This window comes from Genypterus blacodes, unplaced genomic scaffold, assembly GCF_046128005.1.
Source record: "Genypterus blacodes isolate CSIRO-AG114 ecotype Tasmania unplaced genomic scaffold, CSIRO-AGI_Gbla_v1 ptg000152l_1, whole genome shotgun sequence".
NCBI classification, from domain to species: Eukaryota; Metazoa; Chordata; class Actinopteri; order Ophidiiformes; family Ophidiidae; genus Genypterus; species Genypterus blacodes.
In genome coordinates this window covers 917,504-940,000 of record NW_027466954.1, presented here as the reverse complement: position 1 = coordinate 940,000, position 22,497 = coordinate 917,504, and the positions used below count along the sequence as shown (strand labels likewise).

At 46.6% G+C, this 22,497-nt stretch overlaps 1 protein-coding gene across 1 annotated transcript in view; it reads right to left on the bottom strand.

The window, feature by feature from the left end:
• Nucleotides 1–10,098: 10,098 nt before the first annotated feature.
• The window catches only part of ptgfrnb (prostaglandin F2 receptor inhibitor b), a 37,480-nt gene continuing 25,081 nt past the window's right edge, over nucleotides 10,099–22,497 (bottom strand). Inside the window, exons 12-15 of the mRNA XM_076165891.1 lie at nucleotides 11,916–12,102; nucleotides 11,668–11,786; nucleotides 11,049–11,099; nucleotides 10,099–10,866 (exon numbers count right to left, since the gene is read on the bottom strand). Coding sequence (XP_076022006.1) covers nucleotides 10,754–10,866; nucleotides 11,049–11,099; nucleotides 11,668–11,786; nucleotides 11,916–12,102 — 470 coding nt within the window. The 3' untranslated portion in view covers nucleotides 10,099–10,753. The remainder of the gene's footprint in view (nucleotides 10,867–11,048; nucleotides 11,100–11,667; nucleotides 11,787–11,915; nucleotides 12,103–22,497) is intronic.

The window sequence follows — 22,497 nt, the reverse complement described above, 5'->3', positions numbered from 1 at the left end:
GCACCATGGAGAAGATGAATGAAGTCAATATCGTGTTTTTGGTCCCAAAGTCAGTCAGAATCCTCAGCAATCTAAAAGTGTGTGGGTTTTGCAACATTGTAAGGTTGCTATGGTTAGGGTTAGGGTTAGGGTTACTTTACAAAATCTGTTTTCCCAGATTTCTTTAGGGCATGGGGTCACCAACACGTCGCTCGGGAGCTACCAGTCGCTTGCAAAGCCTTTCCGAGTTGCTCGCCGAAAGGTTAAAAGAATACGTACATTTAACAACACATCGTCACTTGGTATAGCTTTTTAAATTTCTATCCAATCAAATTCAAATCCCGCCTCCTTTGTCACAAAACGATTATAAGCCAATCAGCTGACAGTTCAACAAATGACGCTGCTGTCAGGTTTGGTTGTGAAACCATAACATCCAGCCAGCAAGCGCGTCGCGAAAACAGCCCCGATAAAAGGCAACAAATTGCGAATGTGAATGGCAAGTGTGTGCGTGTCTCATTTGCGGTGCGGACGCAGCTGTGGAGCGCCACTTCACCAAAGTCCACGGCAACTTTTCGCGGGGTTTTCCGGCTGCCAGCAGGGCGTCATGTGTCGTTAGCGAACGCGAGGTCCACAAAAAACCTTCACAGACATAAGAAACTGTGCATTCAACAGTTCAGTTGGAAGAAAAAAGAAGCTCCACCCAGGCTCTCAAGCCAGTGTATGTTCTTCCAAACAGGAAAACACTCAGAGGATAGAGAACGTGCTCCAAGAACATTCCAACAGTATTTTAATTCCTCGGAAAACACTACCACACTCTCTGTCATCTCACTAACATCAGAACAGACTGAATGCATGTGAAGCACAGATGAGATGGGAACTACGAATAATATAAAACATGAGTAGCTCTCGGACACTTTTATTTTGTCGAAGTAGCTCTCCGAGGCAAAAAGGTTGGAGACCCCTGCGTAGGGCATTTTTACAGTTGTGTTAGTTGTGTTTTATGTGACTTGATCCAGTGCCGTTGAGCACAATGAGTGAAAACAGGCAGTCATTTACATCGCTTGTGGCGGTAGAGCGGTCGTCTACAGCTCAGGGGGTTCCTGGTTTGATTCCTTGCTTCTCCTAAAGGAACTGTGGAGGTGTGAGTACACTGAGACACTGAAGCATTTGGTTTGTGAGAAATATGAACAAATTTGAGGAACGGGCATGATGAATTTTTCGTGGTTTCTGTTTAAAGCAAGATGAGGCGCTCAACTCGTCTTCATCACAACAAAAGGAAGCCGTTTTGTGAAAGGAGGGAGGCTTTGTAGAGATTTAGGATTCTGGAGGGTAACAGGAAAGAGTTTGGGGAGGTGTGTGTGTGTGTGTGTGTGTGTGTGTGTGTGTGTGTGTGTGTGTGCGTGTGCGTGTGTGAGTGAATGGGGATAAAAGACAATCACACTTGGCTCAGTAGTGGAATCATGGCAGCAACATGGAGTGAGTATGTGTGGGAATGAATGAAGCCGTAAACACAGCGAGCTTCATGCTGGGAGATGAAAATACTTCTTCTCTTATATAAATACAGCCCGAGGCGTTTTCACTCAGCGCGGCATGAAGTGACCCAAGAGAACGGAGCAAGGCAGCAGCAGAGACGAGAGTGCGAATCTCACTGGGGAGGAAAGAGGTCGTGGTATCTTACAGCCTGAGGCACAGTTTGACTTTTACACTGAGGGGGCGGGGCCAAAAAGACCCAAATGCTTGGTTGGACCATTTTTAAGATTCGACAAAACGCGGTGGACAGTCCAGAAGAAGAAGACGGAACCCTTGCAGAAGTGGACAATGTTTATGCTTCATTTAACGACGTAAACTCTATCAATAAAATGTGCAAATTGTGTTTGTGCTTCGGTTTGTCTGCTATTCAGCGAAGAATTACAACAAACACACGACAGATTTTCATCAAATTTCTTGCCATCTGTCTTTCACAGCGTTAACTCGCACAACTGGGGTCTGATTCAGGTAAAATTGGGCAGGTTGCTAGGGGTTACGGCCAGTAAAATCAGTCAAAAGATCAAGGTCACGGGGCAAGGTCAAAGTTTCAGACCAATGCTAATGCCTGTGGAATATGAGCAGACTGTGTAACATATCTAACATGTGTGTTCAGTCCCTACTAACACTTTGATGTTATTTGGCCAATAGGTGGCGCTAGAGCTACTTGATAGATTTAAATAGAAACCAAACGCAGATTAAACGTATCAACAATTGGTTATTATTACATTAATACAGTTAAAGGTCTTGGTGGAAGCTTTAATACATCACACACATTATTGCTCTACTGATTGATTGCTCAAAGGCACATAGTTAGGAATGCTGGGGATCATTTCAAACACATTATGAGGGAAATGAATGGGGGCTCGGTGGCACCCCAGACACCTCTGCCTTCATTATGTCAGAGTAGGTCAAACTCTCGCTGGACGCCTGTGGAAAAGAGGTTAATGTGAGTTGGCCCCAGGCTGGATATGAGCCTGTACAGAGCCTTCATCACAGGCAGAGGAAGACGAGCAGGGAGATAATGACAGGAAGTGACACGGGGTAATGTTGGGTGATACAGAGACTGCAAACTGAGGCTGCATGGCTGGAGAAAGGGTTGATGTGGAAGAGTGTGTGTGTGTGTGTGTGTGTGTGTGTGTGTGTGTGTGTGTGTGTGTACGGTGGCTTGGGTCCACTTTGAAGCTCAAACCCCCCCCAGAAGCCCCAAGAAGCTCCATCAGGTCTCTCTGTCTCTGTCTCACTCTCTGTGTCTGTCTGTCTGTCTGTCTCTCTCTCTCATTTTCTCTTACTCACTCTCTGTGTCTCTGTGTCTCTGTGTGTGTGTGTGTATGTGTGTCTCTCTCTCTCTCTCTCCGTCTGTCCGTCTGTCTCTCTCTCTCTCTCTCTCTCTCTCTCTCTCTCTCTCTCTCCTGTGGAAATAAATACAGTCATGAGAATGTGTCAGGTGGTTACAGAAAAGTCGTGGAAAAGTTTTCATACTTGAGTTGAAACCCTGAATATGTCCCAGTGTGTGTGTGAGATGGGTCTAATGTGTCAGGCTCCATCATGTCAGGTTGATGCCTGATGATGAACGCCTGCAGCGTTGTGCAATGACAGAAAACCCCATTTCACTCATCTGTGCTGGTTTAGAGACATCGCTGCAGTCAAACTGGGAGATTTTCAGCTTAAACGTCTGATCACATTTGGTCAATGTGTCTTCTGCTGCGATCTCGGACCACCATATTGGATTGACGACCATAGATTAGTGTGTGGTCATCAATCAGTATTCTCTAAGGATTGTTAACGTTTGTCTGTGATGAATCCATTTCCAATGACACATCAATGTACGTACATTTGAATCTGCATTACTTCCACTCGGGTGCTTGTCTGCTTTGATGCGAGGCATGTGTGTGTGTGTGTGTGTGGGTGGGTGTGTGTAGTGACACTGTTTTAGAAGTGTGATAGATCAGGAATGAACTAAAGATTTATTGGAAATCGTCAATAGACAAAATTGAAGTGTAGAAAGCGCCTGCAGATCAAAGAGATTCATTAATCCTAGGAATAAATTAACAATTACATTCATGAAGTAATTATCATGTTAGCATAATAATAATCTGTTATATAAGCTTGATGTATTTGATGTTATACTTCTTATACAGTATTTACCTTCTGAATGCTGAGAGGAGCAATATTTGATATTATCAGTCAGATTTTGAATTTGAAAGTGGAGGTTCACTGTTCAGACTGACATGAGCAGGAGGAGGTGAAGTGTGTGTGTGTGCGTGTGTGTGTGTGTGTCTCCATCTCATTAACATTATCTTATGCATCATGTGCATGTGTACCATTTAAAGGCTGATGTGAGGATTTGCTGTGATCAGTTTATTCTGTAGTATTAAACATTTGAAAGCAGAGGTGAATGATGTTTTCTCTTCCCATTTACACTTCAAAAGCTGATGTGAGCAGTATTTTGTATCATCTGAACGTGAAGCTGAGCAGTAGAGCGAAGATGAACAGCATCTCCTGTAGTATTTACACACTGAAAGCAAACTTAGACATTATTTAATAGTATTTACTGTTCAGAGGCTGATGTGAGCAGAATATTCTGAAGGCTTTGGACAGTAGGTGGCATGAGACAGTGTGGTCACTCACTCACACACACACACACACACACACACACACACACACACACACACACACACACACACACACACACACACACACACACACACACACACACACACACACACACACACACACACACACACACACACACACGGCTGGATATGAGTGCTGAGCATTTGGAGCGATGCCACACTGAAGATCCAGCACCATACAAGGACAAAGGACAGGACCTGCTGGAGGATTAGGCTGTGGGCACTCCAGCAGAGTGTGTGTGTGTGTGTCTGCTTGGGTCAACACACACACACACACACACACACACACACACACACACACACACACACACACACACACCAATGCAGATACTCTGACTCATCAGTGGGGGTCGCTAGCATGGGAACGATCCCAAAACCACTCTTGTCATGAAGAGAAAATTACTTTAAAACATAAATGTATTTTGTTCCGCAAACAGTCGGTCCTGCTTGCTTACAAATCTTCAGTTTTATATAAGAATGGATAAAGAATATGTCGTCATTAGCAAAGGGTTAAGGGCAAACTGCATCTTCATTATCATCATCATTATCTTCATCAGTGCCTCTTCCAGGTGGATCACAGTGAGTGGAGCGGCTCAGGCCGGTAATCAGAAGACAACATCAGCCTGAGTTTAGTCTAACCGCCTTTCTTTTGCCGGCATTCTCGCTATCCTGAATGTGTTTGGGGGGGGTGAGAGCGAGAGAGAGAGAAAGGGGGAGAAAGAGATATATGGAGTAGTAAGGTCAAATATCTCCTACCTAATAATAAATCTCACACTCACACACACACACACAGCCATCCACCGTCTATTCCACAATCCCCCCCCCACCCCCTCCATCCAGCACCCATGTATTGACATAGTTTCCATGGAGAGGGGAAGGTGTTGAGGAGTCATCGCTGCATTCCTTAGCGCGCGCACACACACACACACACACACACACACACGCTCTCTCACACACACACACCCTAACATTTACTCTGGGGGCTCCGTTAACACTCTCCCTGGTCTCCCAGTCCAATATTTGGTTGCTGCCGCCTCAATAAAAGCAGAGCCCAGAGATTTTCAACGACCGCAGCAATGTGCTCGTATTTTTTTCTTTTTTTTTTTTTACAATCAAGTCCTCATTGTGACCTTGTGTCTCGCCATCGCCGACCTCCTTCAAAATGAAAACTGATCAAACAAGAATCTTGACAGGCATTTGTTTCTCATCCTTCCGTGATTCATCCTCTCGTCTCTATGCCCTCGTGTAGCGTTCAGGGATGTGAAGGGGGAGGGGCTTATCCCAGCAGGCATTGGGGCAGAGGTCAAGAACACCCTGGACAGGTTAAGACGCCATGATTCATCCTCTGGGGACCATGAATACTTGTACCACATCTCATGGTCTGAGCTGTCAGCTGTTATTTGTTATTTGGTGGGATTTCTTTCACCTGGTCTCAGCTTCCTCTCACCACTGGATGGTCTGCTGCTGTTTTTATAAGCTTGATTTACTTTCCTGGCCCCTGAGTGAGGACTCTGTCTTCTTCGGGGCCCCTTTGTCTCACACTTGTGTTATAAGGGTCAACACACACACACAAATCTGGCCAGTAAAACAGAAACATGATACAGTTGGTTGTGTGTTAAGTTCTCCTGGAAATGAGTTGATAAAAGCCAAACACGGATTCTGTGGTGTCACATTTCGCCACATGAGCTGGAGCTCCTGCAGCGCGGAGGAGCTGAGTGCTGGTGACCGGTGAACCAATCAGAGGAGCACAGCGTGAAGATGAGGATGAGAGCTGGCGTGAGGACGAAGCTCTACATGCTGCCAAGCTGGAAGTTAATTGCAGCGAACCACCTGCAGATGATGAGGGACTCGACCACATCCAGACCCTTGGACCGGCCCGGCCTGGACAAAACGCTCTGCACAGCATCCAGAGGCTCATTACAGAGTATGAATGAAACTCTGGGTGCTTACAGGAGCAGACAGCCTGGAAATGATGAAATATAAAAGGGTTTATGCTGCGATTTCAGTTTTTCCAACGCCGGGGAGACGCAGAGCCAGCTCCAAGGAAATCTGACTGTTGCATCACTTGAACGCACCACAAAGATTAAAGCCTGCAGTCAGCAAACAGCTGTCACACAGCTGCGTTCCGCACCCGCATGAGAGGAATTAATGAAGCACAAGTCTTACTTTGGTATACAAAAGCTAAAGACCTGCTACTGCCGAGCATGTTCGCTCCACTGTGACTCTTCTGAGACTCTGTGATATATGACTCAGTACACTGATACATCTGAAACTGCATCAATGATTTAAGGCTTTGCTTGGGTTTAAACGGGTGTTCAGAGTGTTAGTGTCAGGACGGGTAGGAGCCCTGGGGCGCCCGGTTACAGCAGCAAACATCTGCTCAAACCCCCTGGAAACCAACGACTGCCAACAAAACGAGTCTAACAGCTTCACTTGCTTCCTACAAACCACGTGGGACCTGCGTCAGGTGCACCAGCAATCAGTGCTGTAAGGCCTGGAGTCTCAGGTCTGTGCCTCAGTAGGTCCCCCCATACGCAGGTAGATCTGATCGGACTCCCCGTCACCTCTGATCACGTGATGACCTGAAGTTCTTTTATCTACCTTTGTTGAACACACTTATTGTAAGTCGCTTTGGATAAAAGCGTCTGCTAAATGACCGTGATGTAATGTGATGCGTAACGGTCACTGAAGGAGAAAACCTGATTTCCGAGCGTGAACTGAAGTGGGAAATTCATGAGTGCTGCATCAACGCACTGCCAGTGTCTCTGTTCTCTCCATTTAGGCTTCAGATTAGGAAAAATGTTAAACCAGTGCAGACCAGTAGACCTGTAGACTGAATGTGCCTCTAACACAGCAGGCCGCCAGTGTGGACGGAGACCGCTGAGTCGGATAGAAAGTCAGCGGTTTAAGCTTTGACAGGACCACATTAGCAAAATGATCCATCGGTCCATGAGAGCAATAAGTGTAGGAAAACTGGGTCAAATGGACCCTGAGAGAGAGAGAGAGAGAGGGAGTGTGAGAGCGAACAAGTTAGAGGAACAACAGACAAACAGGAGATGGAGGGTTTGAATGGAGAGAACACAGTAAAATCCAAACCCAAGGGAGGCATAAAGGTTTCAGCCAGACATCTCACCAGCATCTCTAATCAAGAGAGAGAGAGAAGAGAGTGACAGAGAGAGAGAGAGAGAGAGAGAGAGAAGAGAGTGACAGAGAGATAGAAAGTGAGAGTGAGAGAGATGAGGAGATAGGGTGAGAAACATAGGAGACATTGGAGCAAACCGAGGGAGATTAAGTGGAAGAGAAACTGAGGGACGAATGAGACAGGAATGACCCAAGACTAAACAAGAGGGTGGGAGACGCAGAAGAAAAAGAGGAGACGCAGGAGGAAGAGACGCAGCCCCATGTTGAATTATAAAACGTTTTTCTGCGCAGCGTTGTTTGAAGCTGTTTTTCAGATGTTTGCGAGCGCAGAAAAAAAGGCTGATTGATGCTCTGAGCGGAGACGGAAGAGAAACGTAACTGAGCCGCATTCAGCAGAACGCCCTCAAAACAAACATCACACATCTGAAGACACGTTTGGACACAACCGGGGAAAAAAACGAGAAACGTTCAGATTCTGCTCCGACGCCACACACACACACACACACACACACACACACACACACACACACACACACACACACACACACACACACACACACACACACACACACACACACACACACACACACACACACACACACACACACACACACACACACACACACACACACACACACACACGGCTGACCCAACCTTGGTCCCGAGTCGCCGCAAATTAATTAAGTGTTAGATGGAACAAAGTCTGGCCTGAACTTGAGTAAACACACTGAGTGAAAACAGGCTGTGAAATGCTGCTTTGCTTCATGTTTGAGCTGCTAATTGGAGCAATAACACAACAAGCCCACAAGTGTCCTAAACTTAAAAACTTGACTGGGAGCGTCTGGTGTGTTAAGCATTAATGAACATTCCAGAAAAGCGTCGCCGTTCCCCCGTCACCATAACAACCAGAGACGATGAAATACAAAATGAAAACATCTTACAAATCTATTTATTTAAAAAACATCATGGGGATTCATCACTCAGCACAACAAATTAACTCAATGAGAAGACATCAGGGAGACATGAGCTGACATGTCGAGTGGTATCAATGCTACTGTGTGTGTGTGTGTGTGTGTGTGTGTGTGTGTGTGTGTGTGTGTGTGTGTGTGTGTGTGTTGAACTCCATGTGGAAATACTGCAGTGTTAATTAACAGCAAAATACAACCAATCACACACATCTATACACCTGCGGAGTGTGTCTGAAGTGTCAGGTCATTGCTTACTGCCAAGACATGTTTCTCACACACACACACACACACCCACACTGTGTAGCTATCAATGTGGCTTGTAGCGGATCATTTTGGCCCAAATTTGCCAAACGTGTGGTCCATCAGCATGAATCTGAAGGTTTTCTGATCTGTTCTGTGTTTTGGGTCCATAGATCAGAATTTGATATTGCTAAGAAAGTTACAATGAGGAAACTCAAACACAGCTTCAGCTTCAAATCAGCGCATTAGGAAACTCAGTCTGGGTTTGGAGCGAAATCTCACCGTTTATGTTTCGATACTCAGAACTTCAACCACTGGACAGCAGCAGAAACACACTTGGAGCTGCTTGGTCGTTTTATTTAAAGTGATACTGCAACATTTTAACAAACTGTTCCGATTCCTTTTGTGAACTTGCTTCCAAACCAGGTCAGTGACATTGCACCGGCACAACCTTTCCTCAGCTACGTCACGTTGCGGGGCGACGTTGGGAAGCAGCGAACTGATGTGAGAAGGCACCCGGAAGTTACTGAAAGATTGCAATCAATGAAAGGCTGCAGATGTTTCAGGGTAAAGTATCACAGGAAAACACTGAAGCAACAGTGAACATGTGTGTTCTGAACCTTTCAAACATTGAAACACCAAATATTGCCTGAAGTACGATGTGAGGGACCTGGTTTGGGCGGAATTTTCTTGAAAATCCTTTAATTTCATACAATGGCAGGAGTTTGACTCTAAGGATCATTTACCATCAGACATCTAATGTCAGGACAACTTCTGATTCAAAATAACTGCATTCATAGGTTTTACTACTACAAATCTGGATAAAGAGCGAATTTTAATCCGATGTGCAAATGTGGCCGAGCAGCTTCATGTCTCCTGCTGACGAGCACAGAGGGGGCAGTAAACTGTGTGAGCGGAGCCTCAGCCCACTTAGCATGATTAATCAACATTCTCTCTCACGGTTTGAATGCATGATGGGAGTTTTTGGTGATTAGTGGAAGTCCAGCCTAGCGGTTCAGATCTGCTCACACAAGCCCAGACGAGGCTTCTGCTGCTCATGACTGACATCATTCTGCCAAGAGGAAACAGTACATGCAGCCATTTGTCTGTCTCACATACTGTAACACAGCACTCACACACTGTACGAAACACACACTGGACTCGGGCAAAAAAAACCCAAACAGCTGAATACATTTCCGAATATTTATAAAAGAGGAGCGCTCCATGTTGCCACACTTTAGTGGCTGTTCAAGTGTTGATGTGGCAGAATGAGCCAAGCACGCCTCCGCCAGTTCAAATATTGGCACCACGAAACGTCTCACACACAAACACACAAACTGCATATCTCCTTGTAAAGCTTAAAAATGTCTCTCATATTTTAAAATCTCTCATATTCAAAAAACTAGACTTGAGCATAAAGGTAAATGATGTCCGTTGCGTTGGGTAGGAATACTCTGGGTTGGTAGTTGTAGTGCAATACGGCTCGTGAGGAAAGCGCGTCAGCACTCTCAGGCGAGGTCTGCGGCCAATGAGAACACGGCCACGGGATGACTTAGAGTTCGGCTCGATGTCTGCGTCTGTCAAGAGACTCCGTGTTCTTTTAACAGGAAATACTACATTTGCCACCACAGTCACCTCTTTGTGTGCTCCCTAAATTGAGAAGATCCAACAAGAAGTGCTGGTCTACAGGGATTCAGGGAGTGACGGGGTCACCGCGTGGCTCCTGGGCCATCATGTGGCTCCTGGGCCATCATGTAGCTCCTGGTTCAGGTCCCATTAGAGTCGCAGGTTGGCAGCTGGGCAGCGTCGTCCGGCCTCAACGCTTCAGTTGTTCTCCTGGCAGCAAATCTGGGTTGTGGTCCTTTCTTTCCTCTAGAGTGGCAGTGAAACCTCCCGATCCTCCGAAATCCTGGATTATTCAGAGCGTCAGGTAGGGCGATGGCCTCATGAGTCCCCTGCACATCAGATGGGAGCCATAGAAAGAATACGTCTGCATAAAGTCACTGGAAGCGCCACAGATTTGATTGGATCTTGGATATAAAAGTCTGGTTTTCCTGTTGGTGCGTGTCAAAGTCTGTTTGAAAAGTCCAGAGCACCACGTAACAAGCACTGCGATTGGTCCATGGGGCTTCTATCGACTCAGTCCCAGCGCCTGTCGGCAGGAAACAGTTGGGTTTCCCAGAAATCGTCTATGGGTGTGTGTTTGTTGAGCGTGTTGTGTTTCCTGTGGGCGCTGCAGTGTGTGTGTGCGGGGGAAACTGTTTGTCAGTCCATCTCCAGGTCCATGAGTTTGTTGCGTGAGCGTGGAGTGTGTGTGGCGTTACGGCAGCAGCACTGGGCGCAGACCAAACCCAGAACCAGAGAGAAGAGACCCACACCTGGAGACACACAACACAGTTAATGGAGCAATCATACACAACTCATACTGGCATTACCAGAACAGTCCTGGACAGAAGTTCAATAGAAATGGCAACAAGACGATCGGTAAACACCTGAGAACACAAACATACACAGATATCAGGGCACTAGATAGACAGTGTGTGTTTGTGTGTTTGGTTACCTAGAGAGGCGGAAGCACCGTACAGTAGAGGCAACTTTAGAGAGTCCCAAACTGTGGGGAGGGAGGGGGAGAGGGGGAGGGAGAGAGAGAGACGATGGTTAATGATCCTGCATTTTGTACTTTTATGGTCTTAATGTGTTTGCGGCGTCTGAACTTCAGACTTTCCTTCTTTTGTCCAGCAGGTAAAGTGAAACATTGAGAGTGTAAACATGGATGGAACACAATTCTGTACATGTATGACTGAAGCTGAACCACACATCCCCGGATACAAACCACAAACACATAGAATCTATAGAACATTCAGCTGTGAGTGTGTGTGTGTGTGTGTGTGTGTGTGTGTGTGTAAGGTGTGTTTTCCTTGTCAGGGGACCTTGGACTTGGTGACAAAAACAGGACGTGACGCACAAGAAGACACGCAAAAAGGTGGAATTCACTGTCAAAATGTAAACGTCCGCTTCAAGTGTCTCACACACACACACACACACACACACACACACACACACACACACACACACACACACACACACACACACACACACACACACACACACACACACACACACACACACACACACACACACACACACACACACACACACACACACACCGAGGTCCTTACCAGCAAAGCGGACGGTGAGGAAGACTCTGTTAGAGGTCAGCTCTGCAGCCTGGGTCCAGGCTCCCGTGGAGGCCGACAGGTACCAGGGCGTGGCAGTGCAGTGATACTCGCCACTGTCACTGCCAAACACACAGACACACACACCATCACACACTGAGGGACCCATAGCACCGCATGGGACACAGGATAGATGGAGCGACACACACACTCACACACACACACACACACACACACACACACACACTCACCTGTCCTGGGTGGCGTGGACCTGCAGCATGTAGTTGTTTGCGTCTTTGCGTTCTAATGAAATTTCACTGGAGGAGTTGCGGAATTCTTTCTTCACGACGCCAAAGCGGTCGACGCTGGCCAGCCGGGTGACGGAGCTTCCACCGCGCAGCCGGGTGAAGAACCACTGCACCTCGTAGGCCAGGTGGTCTGGAGAGAGAAGCAGACAGGGGATCAGGACCGGCAAGACGGAACCGGTTTGAATCTAATGCAGCTCGAGTCAAAGACGAGTCAGTCCGTCTGTTTGGAGGCTTGTTGCTGCACGTCTGTAAAGGTTTGATCACACTCATCAGTATTCAAACGACATGAGATGATGTTCTACACAACAAATGTCACTGAGTGTGTGTCTTTATTATTCATGTCTAATTTCACTTTTAAAGTTAAATGGGTTAATTGTAATGGTGACTTATGACATTTGTGATTGTCCTGCCACACACACACACACACACACACACACACGCACACACGCACACACGCACACACGCACACACGCACACACGCACACGCCAACCGGGAAGACAAACACGAGAGAGACGGACAAGTGACATGAAAGTGCTGATGACGACCGGGGAAAGAAAACATGTACGAGACAGAATGAGTGATAACGGACGTGATCTCGATTGGAAACGGGGCGAGCGAGAGTGAGTCACCGAGGGCAACAGAGAGAGCGAGCGAGCGAGAGAGAGAGAGAGAGAGAGAGAGACAGAGAGAACGCAGTAACTAGTCATTAGTCTGTCAGAGAGAGAGGGACTATTAGCACTGCTGTTCCTCCTACACAGACACACACACACAAGCACACACACACGCACGCACGCACGCACGCACACACACACACACACACACACTTAGTCATCCCGTGTCATTTCGGAGACAAACAGAGGAGGATGCAGATAGAGAAACTTAAGTCAAATGATGATGGAAAAACAATGAAATGTTAAATGGCGAGATGGAGACGGAGAGGGAGGAGAGAGAGAGAAAGAGAGAGAGAGAGAGGTGGATGATGAAGAGGAGGAGAGGAGCAGTGAGTCTCTTTCCCTAATGGCTTTATCCAAGTGCCACCTCATTAGGATCAGCAGCAGCAGAGCTCATAGATGTGACGACGGTGGCACCAGCAAGGATTTAACATTTAATATTTATTGACTTCAAGCACATTCATACTTGTTCCCCAGAGGATGAGCCTAACTGATCACCACACACACACACACACACACACACACACACTTGTGGTCTGATCCTGCAGTCTGGACAGAACTGGACACCAGGACGTCCTCTGATGTCTCTCAATTAGTGTGTCTGAGTCCCTCACTGGGAGTCAGGCTGAGCTGCTGGCTGAGCCTTATTCTTTTACACTTTAAGTTTTAATTTATCTAAAGGAAATTAAGCATGAAGTTCTGGCGTCATTGAAAGTCAAATATACATTAAGTAATCTGCAGTTTTTCCTATATCGTTGCTTTAAACTTTAAATGCATGATGATGTCATCTTCACTGTCTGCTGACTCAAACACCCCATGATCTGAAATAGATCCTAATGAACCACATAATGATTCTCACACACACACACACACACACACACACACACACACACACACACACACACACACAATACATTTACTATAGCAGAATGGTTGGAGTGTAAGGACAGACTTTATACTGCCCGTGACTCTGTATTGTTACATAATGGTATTATTTTTAAACAGCCTGGCTCTCAGTCAAACACACACACACACACATATTCACACACACATCCTCTGCCTCTCAGATGACGGCAGATTAGCGTCTGACAGCAGCGTCGATGATCAAAGACACATTTTGCATAATTCCTCTGGATTGACGCGTGAACTCAGGTTGCTTCCAGCAGTGACGACACCGACGCAGCTATAATTAGAGAGCCTCTGCCTGCGCCCAGCTAGCCTCCATCCGCTACTTCCTTTGTTCTTGGAGGGAAGCAGGACAGAAAACCAGGGAGGGAGGGAGGGGGCGATTCAAAATACTTGAGCGGCTGGGAAGATTATTTGGTTTAGCGCAAGGAAATCGGCACGGCGAGCCAGTCGGCGGTGTGAGCGTTCTCCAAGCTGTGTCTCAGGATCAGCAGAGGCTCAGTAGGAGGACGTGACGCGAGCAGCTCCCTCCCCACAGCTGTTACCCTGCTGAATGCTCGCTGCCCCCCCCCCCCTCCCTATACAGACATCTCCAGCCCCTATATGAACTGGCTGACATCCCGCCCATCAGCCACTTGACGAGTCGTGGCCTCTGTTTGCACTGCCGGGGAGCCTGCATGTGCTCACAGCTCCTGCCACTCAAACAGGTGCAGGCAGCACAAACTCCACTTTCACATTTGCTTTGCATGTGGGATCTAACAGACCGACTGACCCTAAGGAGGCAGGAGGGCAAGTCTGCTGTTTGCCAAGACCGTAAAGATTCCTGAGGGATTCAAAGGCCACAATCTGAAAAAACATGGAGGGGATTGGACCTGAACATGAACTCCTCAGAACAACAGAATCTAGAGGGAGAGAATTTCAGAGCTAGGGTTGATCTGGATCTGATCTTATACCAAGCATTCTAGTCCCATGTTTCACTCTCTGGATCCAGACAAATAGACATGACGGGCTGACGTCTTCACCTGGTGGATTGGTTTGATGTTACAGTTTGTTGTAAAGCCTGATTAGTCGTGATGAGGTCTGGTCCCAATCAGAGATCGACTACATCTAGCAGCTCACATTCTTCTAATGGAAGCTGGGACTGGATCTCTACTGCTATCCCCTGGTGCCCTAGTTGCTCTCGGGGTCCTGGGATACCACATGGATCTTACTGAGGGACTGGGTTGTTCTGTAGGTAAAGCTGTTTATACTGCAGCCTAAATGCTTTACATCTGTACATCCTGTGTTCCAAGTTTGAACATAAGCAGACGTTTCTGCCACCTAATTATCCGAGCGGACCGGTGTACTGATGGTAACTCTGCCTTCTGTGCTGAAGCGTCTTCCTTTTTTTCTCTCACTTTGTTATAAAATTGCAAAAATAATTCCAGCTAGGTGGCAGTTTTTTTTGGGTCCTTTTTGAAGTTCAAGCAAATGGGTTCAGGTTTTGTAGTTTTGCTTTACCTGTGCACCAAAGACACGAGACAAAGCCATCTGTGCACACAGTGTCCCTCCACCTCTAAGAATAGTCTAAAGCAGACTAAAGATCTGAACATCACCATGACGAGTCCTAACGGTGCAGGTCGGTGTGGGAGGAAGGGATGGAACAGGTCGGTTATTATCTGTGAATGGAGACGCTGATACCAGAGAACCAAAAAAAACAGCTTCATAGCACCAAGATGGCAAAGCAAGTGAACACCTTTAGGATGGACCTGAAAGCAGCATTTACAGAAGGAAACATCCACACACACACACACACACACACGAACGTCTGCCTGCTCCACATTACAGCAGGATCTTCTGAAGTGTTGAGTCCATGTGCCAGCTGTTATCAAGGCCACATACGACGCTGGCCAACACACTACAGAACAGATGTCTCTACTGTTTTGTTTTGAGTGTAAGCAGAAGAACGTTTAATTAAATTAAATAATGGATTTTTCGTTGCTTGCTGCATTATTACAGCTGGGATCCATGAGATCCATCTACAGGAGTGTGTGCCGAGAAATGAGAGGAAATCAGATTGAGATCTTACATCCACTCCACCAATGAATACAATCTTTAAAGAAAAATCTTAAAAACCCAGGCAATTTTTTTATATTTCAGTGGACTGGAGGAAAATAAAAGAAAGGTTGTTTGTTTAGCTTTTAAGAAATCAATTTACACTAAACTAACCAATCCTGTTGCTGAAAGGAAGAAAGAACAATCTCGTCTCGTCATAACGCTGTGGTCTGCGATGGGTTAAGTAAAGTCGCACCAACGATCAAATCCCCATGAATGGAGCGGAGCTAAACCTGAGTCCAACCTGAGCCCAGCCAGCAGCACCGTAGGCCAGGAGAGACGTCAGCCAGCCAATCAGCTGTTGAGGTTCTGGCAATCGTAGCCGACAGATTTGGCAGCAAGTTGCGGCAAAACAACGCGGGCCGTCGGAACTACAGAGGCGAAGTCATGTTCATTACTCATAACATGGTTTTAGATGGCGAAGCAGCTGTTGTAAGTGTGGAGAGGAGGGGAACCATTCTGGTGATTGGATGGCAGAGTGCAGAACTACACTGCATCTCTAATAGAATATCTGGCTGCTGCCTGAGCTAATAAAACTAAAATGGCTGTCTGTGGAAATGAAGACGGTCTGATTGGATTTCTCCGGATTAATCCCTTGAGGAGAATCCGAGGCGTAATACGGCTTGAAACACACGCGCACAAAAGATTGACAATTACCAGCAGTGCTTCTAATGAAACAATGTGTGCGTTCTCTGCTCCATAAAGCAGGACAACACTGGTAGGATGGAATACTAAAAACTATAAAAACACCACTTAGCTTCACACATCCAAGGATACATCTGAGCAGAGAGGCTGATCCCTCAAGAACATAAACAAATGTCCATTTTGAGGGGTTTCTACAGGTTCTGGGTGACTGATTGTTGAGTCATTTAGCTTTCTCAGGACCAACGTGAATATTTTTGATCTCCAGCTGCCTTTTGCTGACATGTTGGACTCATTTCTGATCTGATCTCCTGGTGAAGTGATGAGGATCCAGCGTTTTCCATCAAATGTGTATCCTTGGTAGGTGCAAGGAGCATAAAATATTAATGAGTTTGTGTTTCAGCCGACAACCCAAATGATCTCTCAGCCGTTTGCAGTGTGCTATTAATCAAAATGGGGGTGGGAGACATAATTACCAATCTTGTTGCAATGATTGGAAATCTACAGATATTGGCACAAAGATCTGTCTGTCCAATACTAATGAACCCGAAGAGTTCCTCCAAACTCTACTGCAAAATAATGTCCATGTTCGAAGTCGTGTGCATTAATTCAGTCAAAAACACAAGAGTCAATCCAACAGCAGCTGCACTGAGGTGTGTCTGTGTGTGTGTCGGTGTGTGTGTGTGTATGCAAGATAACTCAAAAGCTTACTGACAGATTTATAAGCCATTTTGTGGAGAGCTGGGTCGTGGGCCAAGGAGCATAAAAATAGACACAGAGGAGGCGCTGCATGACAGATTTAGAGTCCATTCATGTTTTAAACATTATATTTTAGCCCATAGACAACCATTCAGACTGCTTGTCCTGTGTTAACACAAGGACACCACTAGATGGTGGCAGAGGCAAAGGACGGTACAGACGGCTTTCAAACATGTTGCTGACTGGAAGGTTTGTAGAATTTATTTGCGTCACTGTGCAATGAACTGTGTTAACGTTCAAAACTAAATGGCCGAAGGAAACACACTGCTGCACACCCACATTCAGCCTGTAAGATCAAATCCCTAGGGAATCAGCTGAATTTATTTCACAATTGCACAATCATGTAAAGACTCGTCTGTGTTCTAAAACATAAAATCGACCGCTTAGATTTGGTCTCAGATTTAGACGAAGCCTCCTGTTTAAAGGATCGGAGGTTGGTTTCTCTTTGCCCTTTGAACGTTGGAGGAGCTGGACTACATCCTTACACACTCTGATCTCACTGAAACTCAACATTTACAAGGCAGGCAGTAGCTCAGTGGGTAGAGCCTCTGCTAAGGGACCGGTGGTCGCCGGTTTGAGTCCTTGCCGAGGTGCCCCTGAGCAATGCACTGAACCCTCAGTTGCTCCCCCCTCTGCGAAGGGTGGTAATGTAAGTCGCTTTGGATAAAAGCGTCTGCAAAATGACCGTAATGTACAAGGATTCTGTTAAAGCCACACCTACGCCCGCATTAACTGGGGGACGTAATGGAGTGAAGACGATGGCTCCTCTCTATCCGCTCCGCTTTCAATTTGCTTTTAACTGTCAGCCTACGTCCTTCCATCTCCTCTTCCACTCCGTTTGCCTCCCTGATTGCCCTCTGCCGGCTCCTCTCCTGTTGTTTCCGACTACCAGTTGCAGTTAGTTTTTGCCATTGATTTTACTTCTGCCAAGCACTTGAAAAGAAGCGGCGGCGTTGACGAATGAAATGTGGACGGTGGCTGATGGGAGACGGACAGATGGACAGACTGGACTGAGTGACATCGCCTCTATTAGGTCCTGCGGCCATGTAACAGTCTGGACCTCCACTGACTGTCTGAATCTTTATTTTCTGGGTTTACTTCCACCGCAGCCATTAGCAGTTGGCCAGCTAATGGAGTGAGAGTCATGGAGTCTCTCTGATCCCCGTCTGCTGCTCTTCAAACACTCCACTTCTTACACTTTTCCTGTCTATCCCGGTTTCATCCCTTTCTCAGCTCTTCAGTTCCCATACTTCCGCTCTCTCTTTGTTAGAATTCACTGCCATCCTCTCCTCATCTCACCCTCTCACCCTCACCCTCTCCTTCTCTCTCTCTCTCTCTCTCTCTCTCTCTCTCGGAAACTTTGCATGCTGTTCTCGAGCCACTCTTCCTCCATTTATTGCTTCCTCTATTCACTCTCCTCCACTCTTGCTCACTTTAACAATCTGTTTAGCTCTCCCCATTTCCCTCATTCACTCCCACCTTCTCCCCCCCCCCCTCCCCTCTCCCTCCACCCCTCTCCATCTCCCGGTTTATTCTTCCTCTCCCTCGTTCTGTCTCCTCGGCCGGCTAACGGAGCGTGAGATTGGCTAATTAACGGGTGCCTGTCGGCCCTGCAAAGACAGCTGGGTAATTTGGTGAGAAAAGGGGAGGGGGGGTGAGGATGAGGAGGAAATGAGGACTGTAGGAGCCAAAAATGGAGAGCAAAGAGTTGCGTTGTTATATTTATGGCAGAGGTGTAAGATATGATCTGCTTTACCAGGTGGGACACATCTGGTTACCAATGGAGACCAAAGTAAAAGCAGCTGTGTGTCAAAGTGTAACAATAATAATACTGTAAATAATAGACTCATGCAACAACAACAGGCCGTCTGGAGGTCTGAAGGGTTTTCAGGAGTCCCTTTGATCCAGAGTCTAAGGACCGGGGCCTAATACTAGCTTAGTACCAATATAAAATGTAAAACATGTACAAACTTATTATCCATGTTTTGTTCTCTGATTTTGAGACAAATTCAACTGAAATCCAACCAGGAGGAAGAAACAGAACAAACTGTCTTTGGAATTAAGACAAACTAACTATTTGAAGATTACAGATCAGCAGGAGTCCGTCGGTGCTTTAGGGGTTTATTCTCTCACCTTTTTATTTATAACTGTGCATCAATGCCGGGTTTGTTTTTAGTTTTTTTTATACCGAATCAAAATCAAACTGTTTTGTTCAACACTCAATAATTGCGTTCGTCCTGTTTGCTCAATTTGTCTCTGCGCCTGTGTGCCTGAAGCAAAGACAGCATATCAATGTGTGTGTGTGTGTGTGTGTGTGTGTGTGTGTGTGTGTGTGTGTGTGTGTGTGTGTGTGTGTGTGTGTGTGTGTGTGTGTGTGTGTGTGTGTGTGTGTGTGTGTGTGTGTGTGTGTGAACCTGTGAGGAACAAAGCTTGATTTTGTCCCAGTGGAAAAGCCTGGAACGCCTGGAACGCTGTTATTTTAACCAAAGAACTTCAAGAAGAAAAAAAAAAAATATGGCATCATGTTGAAAACTGTCATCGATTCACCGAAGCAGCTTCAAACTGAAGACAGAAAGAGCTCTAATGGTGATGTCACTGCACTAACAACAACAGTAGGGTGGGTATGCACTGTCTCTGCTAACACACACACACACCAGTTCCTTGACATGCCAGTCATTGCTGTGATAATGAGAGTTGTGTATCTGCACGCATCAGCACGCAGAGATAACATCAAAGCTGAAACACTGCAGGGTCACAAGGTCAAACACAGCTCTCACACACACACGGATGTGCTGTATGGATCCTTGGTGTTCTGTGCCACTGTGCTTCATGTGGAAAGCCCCAAAGATCCGGCACTTGGACCAAAAATGAAACTCTCGGTCGCTGTTCTAGCCCTGTTTGTCTGCTTGTGTCGTAGGAACATTCCTCTCTCCACTTCCATGTTAACGGCTGCATCACGTTTCAGCTTTCTTGTATCATATTGGTCAGATGAATGAGGCAAAACCTGATGAGTAACAATGAAGAACCTGACATATACTCATGTCAAACACAGCGTCCTTCTGTAGAGTCCCCTTCCTTCACACTCCACCTGGCCTGTGTGTAAGCATTCAGTCAAACGGCCAACACAACATTAAACATGAGCAGCATCTGACTGAGCAGGGAGGAAGATGAGCTCTATGGGCGTGTGTGTCACTGTTCAACAAGCTCCAACAGGAGAGCCAGTCACAGGCAACGCTAAGGAATGCAACACACACACACACACACAGATCAAGAACGTTTCCCTCTCTTGTTGAACTGAACCAATGAGTCACACATGTAACTACTTAATGGTACATATCGTAAAGTACACAGTAATCAAACATGTTGAGCAACTGCAATCTGACACACACACACACACACACACACACACACGTCACATGCCGGGATGAAGGTGTGTGTGGTGGTGTAAAATTCCGTCCCACCCCTCAGAAACATTAGTGTGCACAATCAGACTTAAGTACTGAGGGTTTGGCTGCTGACCAAACTGAACGCGTCAAAGCTCCGCGCCTTTGTTGACACACAGCGGTTGACAAATGTCACACAAGAGCGGTTAGTCAATTGGTTTATGATTCACCGTTTAACCGCCACGTCCTTCACACTCATGGGCCTCGTGACGTGTGACTCAGGTATCGAGCCTACAGGTGATGGCAGCAGTTTCCCCTGCAGGAGCTGTGAAGGCATCACCGGGTGCTGTCCCAGGGACAGAACCTGAAGGTGGCCAGGTTGTAACTCAGACTTAACAGGTTGCTGCCTAGACCTGCGACCCAGACATCTTGGCTCCAGGTGTCGAGCTCAGTCTTTGAATGACGGAGCAACAGTGGCACAGAAAGTGGGAGCAGATGTTCCTCTCCTGCTGCGTCCTGCCTTGACGAGCGGTGACCTCAGAGGTAGCGATGGACGTCCACCTCATTTAAATGAATCGGTAATCAACTCCAGTTCCCATTAGCATTTCCTAAGCATGTGTCGGGTAACAAGTGTGTAGAAGCAACAAATGATGCGTCAGACTATGTTACTGGACACCGGTTACACACACACACACACACACACACACACACACACACACACACACACACACACACACACACACACACACACACACACACACACACACACACACACACACACACACACACACACACACACACACACACACACACACACACACACACACACACACACACACACACACAGCGCCGGGAGTCATTGTGACTGCAGAGGAAGCAGCTTAATGAAGCAGAACTCAATGAAAGGCCAAAATAATGGGAACAAATGCAGCGTGCACTTTAATTGCCTGTAAAACAGCGACTTCAAACGCAACGTGATCAATGATGGATTCACTCTTTTACTATCATCACAACTGTTAATACCACCAAAACCAATAACACTATTAATGTTACCATAACGACCACCACAAACAGCAACACTATTATGAATACACTGATTTAGACACTTGACATCAGAAGGTCCCTAAGTCTGACCTCTGTGACATCACAAGGGCAGGAAAGTGCAGTTCTTCCTCCTACTAGCAGTAATGATAACATATGGATGCATAGTGCAGCATTCCTCCCTGAGTGTGTCCATGGGTAATGAGCCACCCCGACTGTGATGCTGAAGAAATTCTACCCATGATGCAGCTGTCTGTGCAAGCATGCTCCACAACCGCCAATCCACAAATCACTGTAATGTTCTTTGCTGTGTGTGTGTGTTTCTGAATGTGCAGGAGAAACACACACACACACAGAGAGAGAGAGACAGAGAGACAGAGAGACAGAGAGACAGAGAGAGAGAGAGAGAGAGATTGACTACGTGCTTTCCTTTGTAGACACAGGCCCAAAGTGTGTGTAGAAACACCAGAAGAAATGACTTTTTGTGCTGCTTGTGCAAGCAAAAACGCACAATTACCTCCAATAACCAAACACACGAATCACTCAGACGTGCAGATGCAAAGGAGGAAATGAATGTCTCGTATGTAAAAGGTGAATGTGCACACACACACACACACACGCGCACACACACGCACGCACGCACACCGAGTAAAAAGGTCCGGAATGTGTTTTTAACTCAACCTTATCTGCTCATTATGAGGATGTAATATGAAAAACACATGCTGCAGGGTGGAGAGAGAGAGAGGAGAGAGAGAGAGAGACAGAGAGAGAGAGAAATGTGACAGATGGGGCGGGGGAGGCGACGAGTGAGAGAGAGGCATGACGTCATGTAGTGTGTAAGATAAATTGGATGGAGTGATAAGGAAGAGAAGGGAAAGCAGAAGATAGATGGACGTGCGGAGCGAGGGAGGAGAGGAATGAAGGGTCAGGAGGAGACGGATGACAAAGGAGCTGCTGAGCCTCCAAATAAGGAAGAGAGGAGGAGGATCGCTTCGTTCCTCCGGCTCACAGAGGAAATGAAAGAAAAC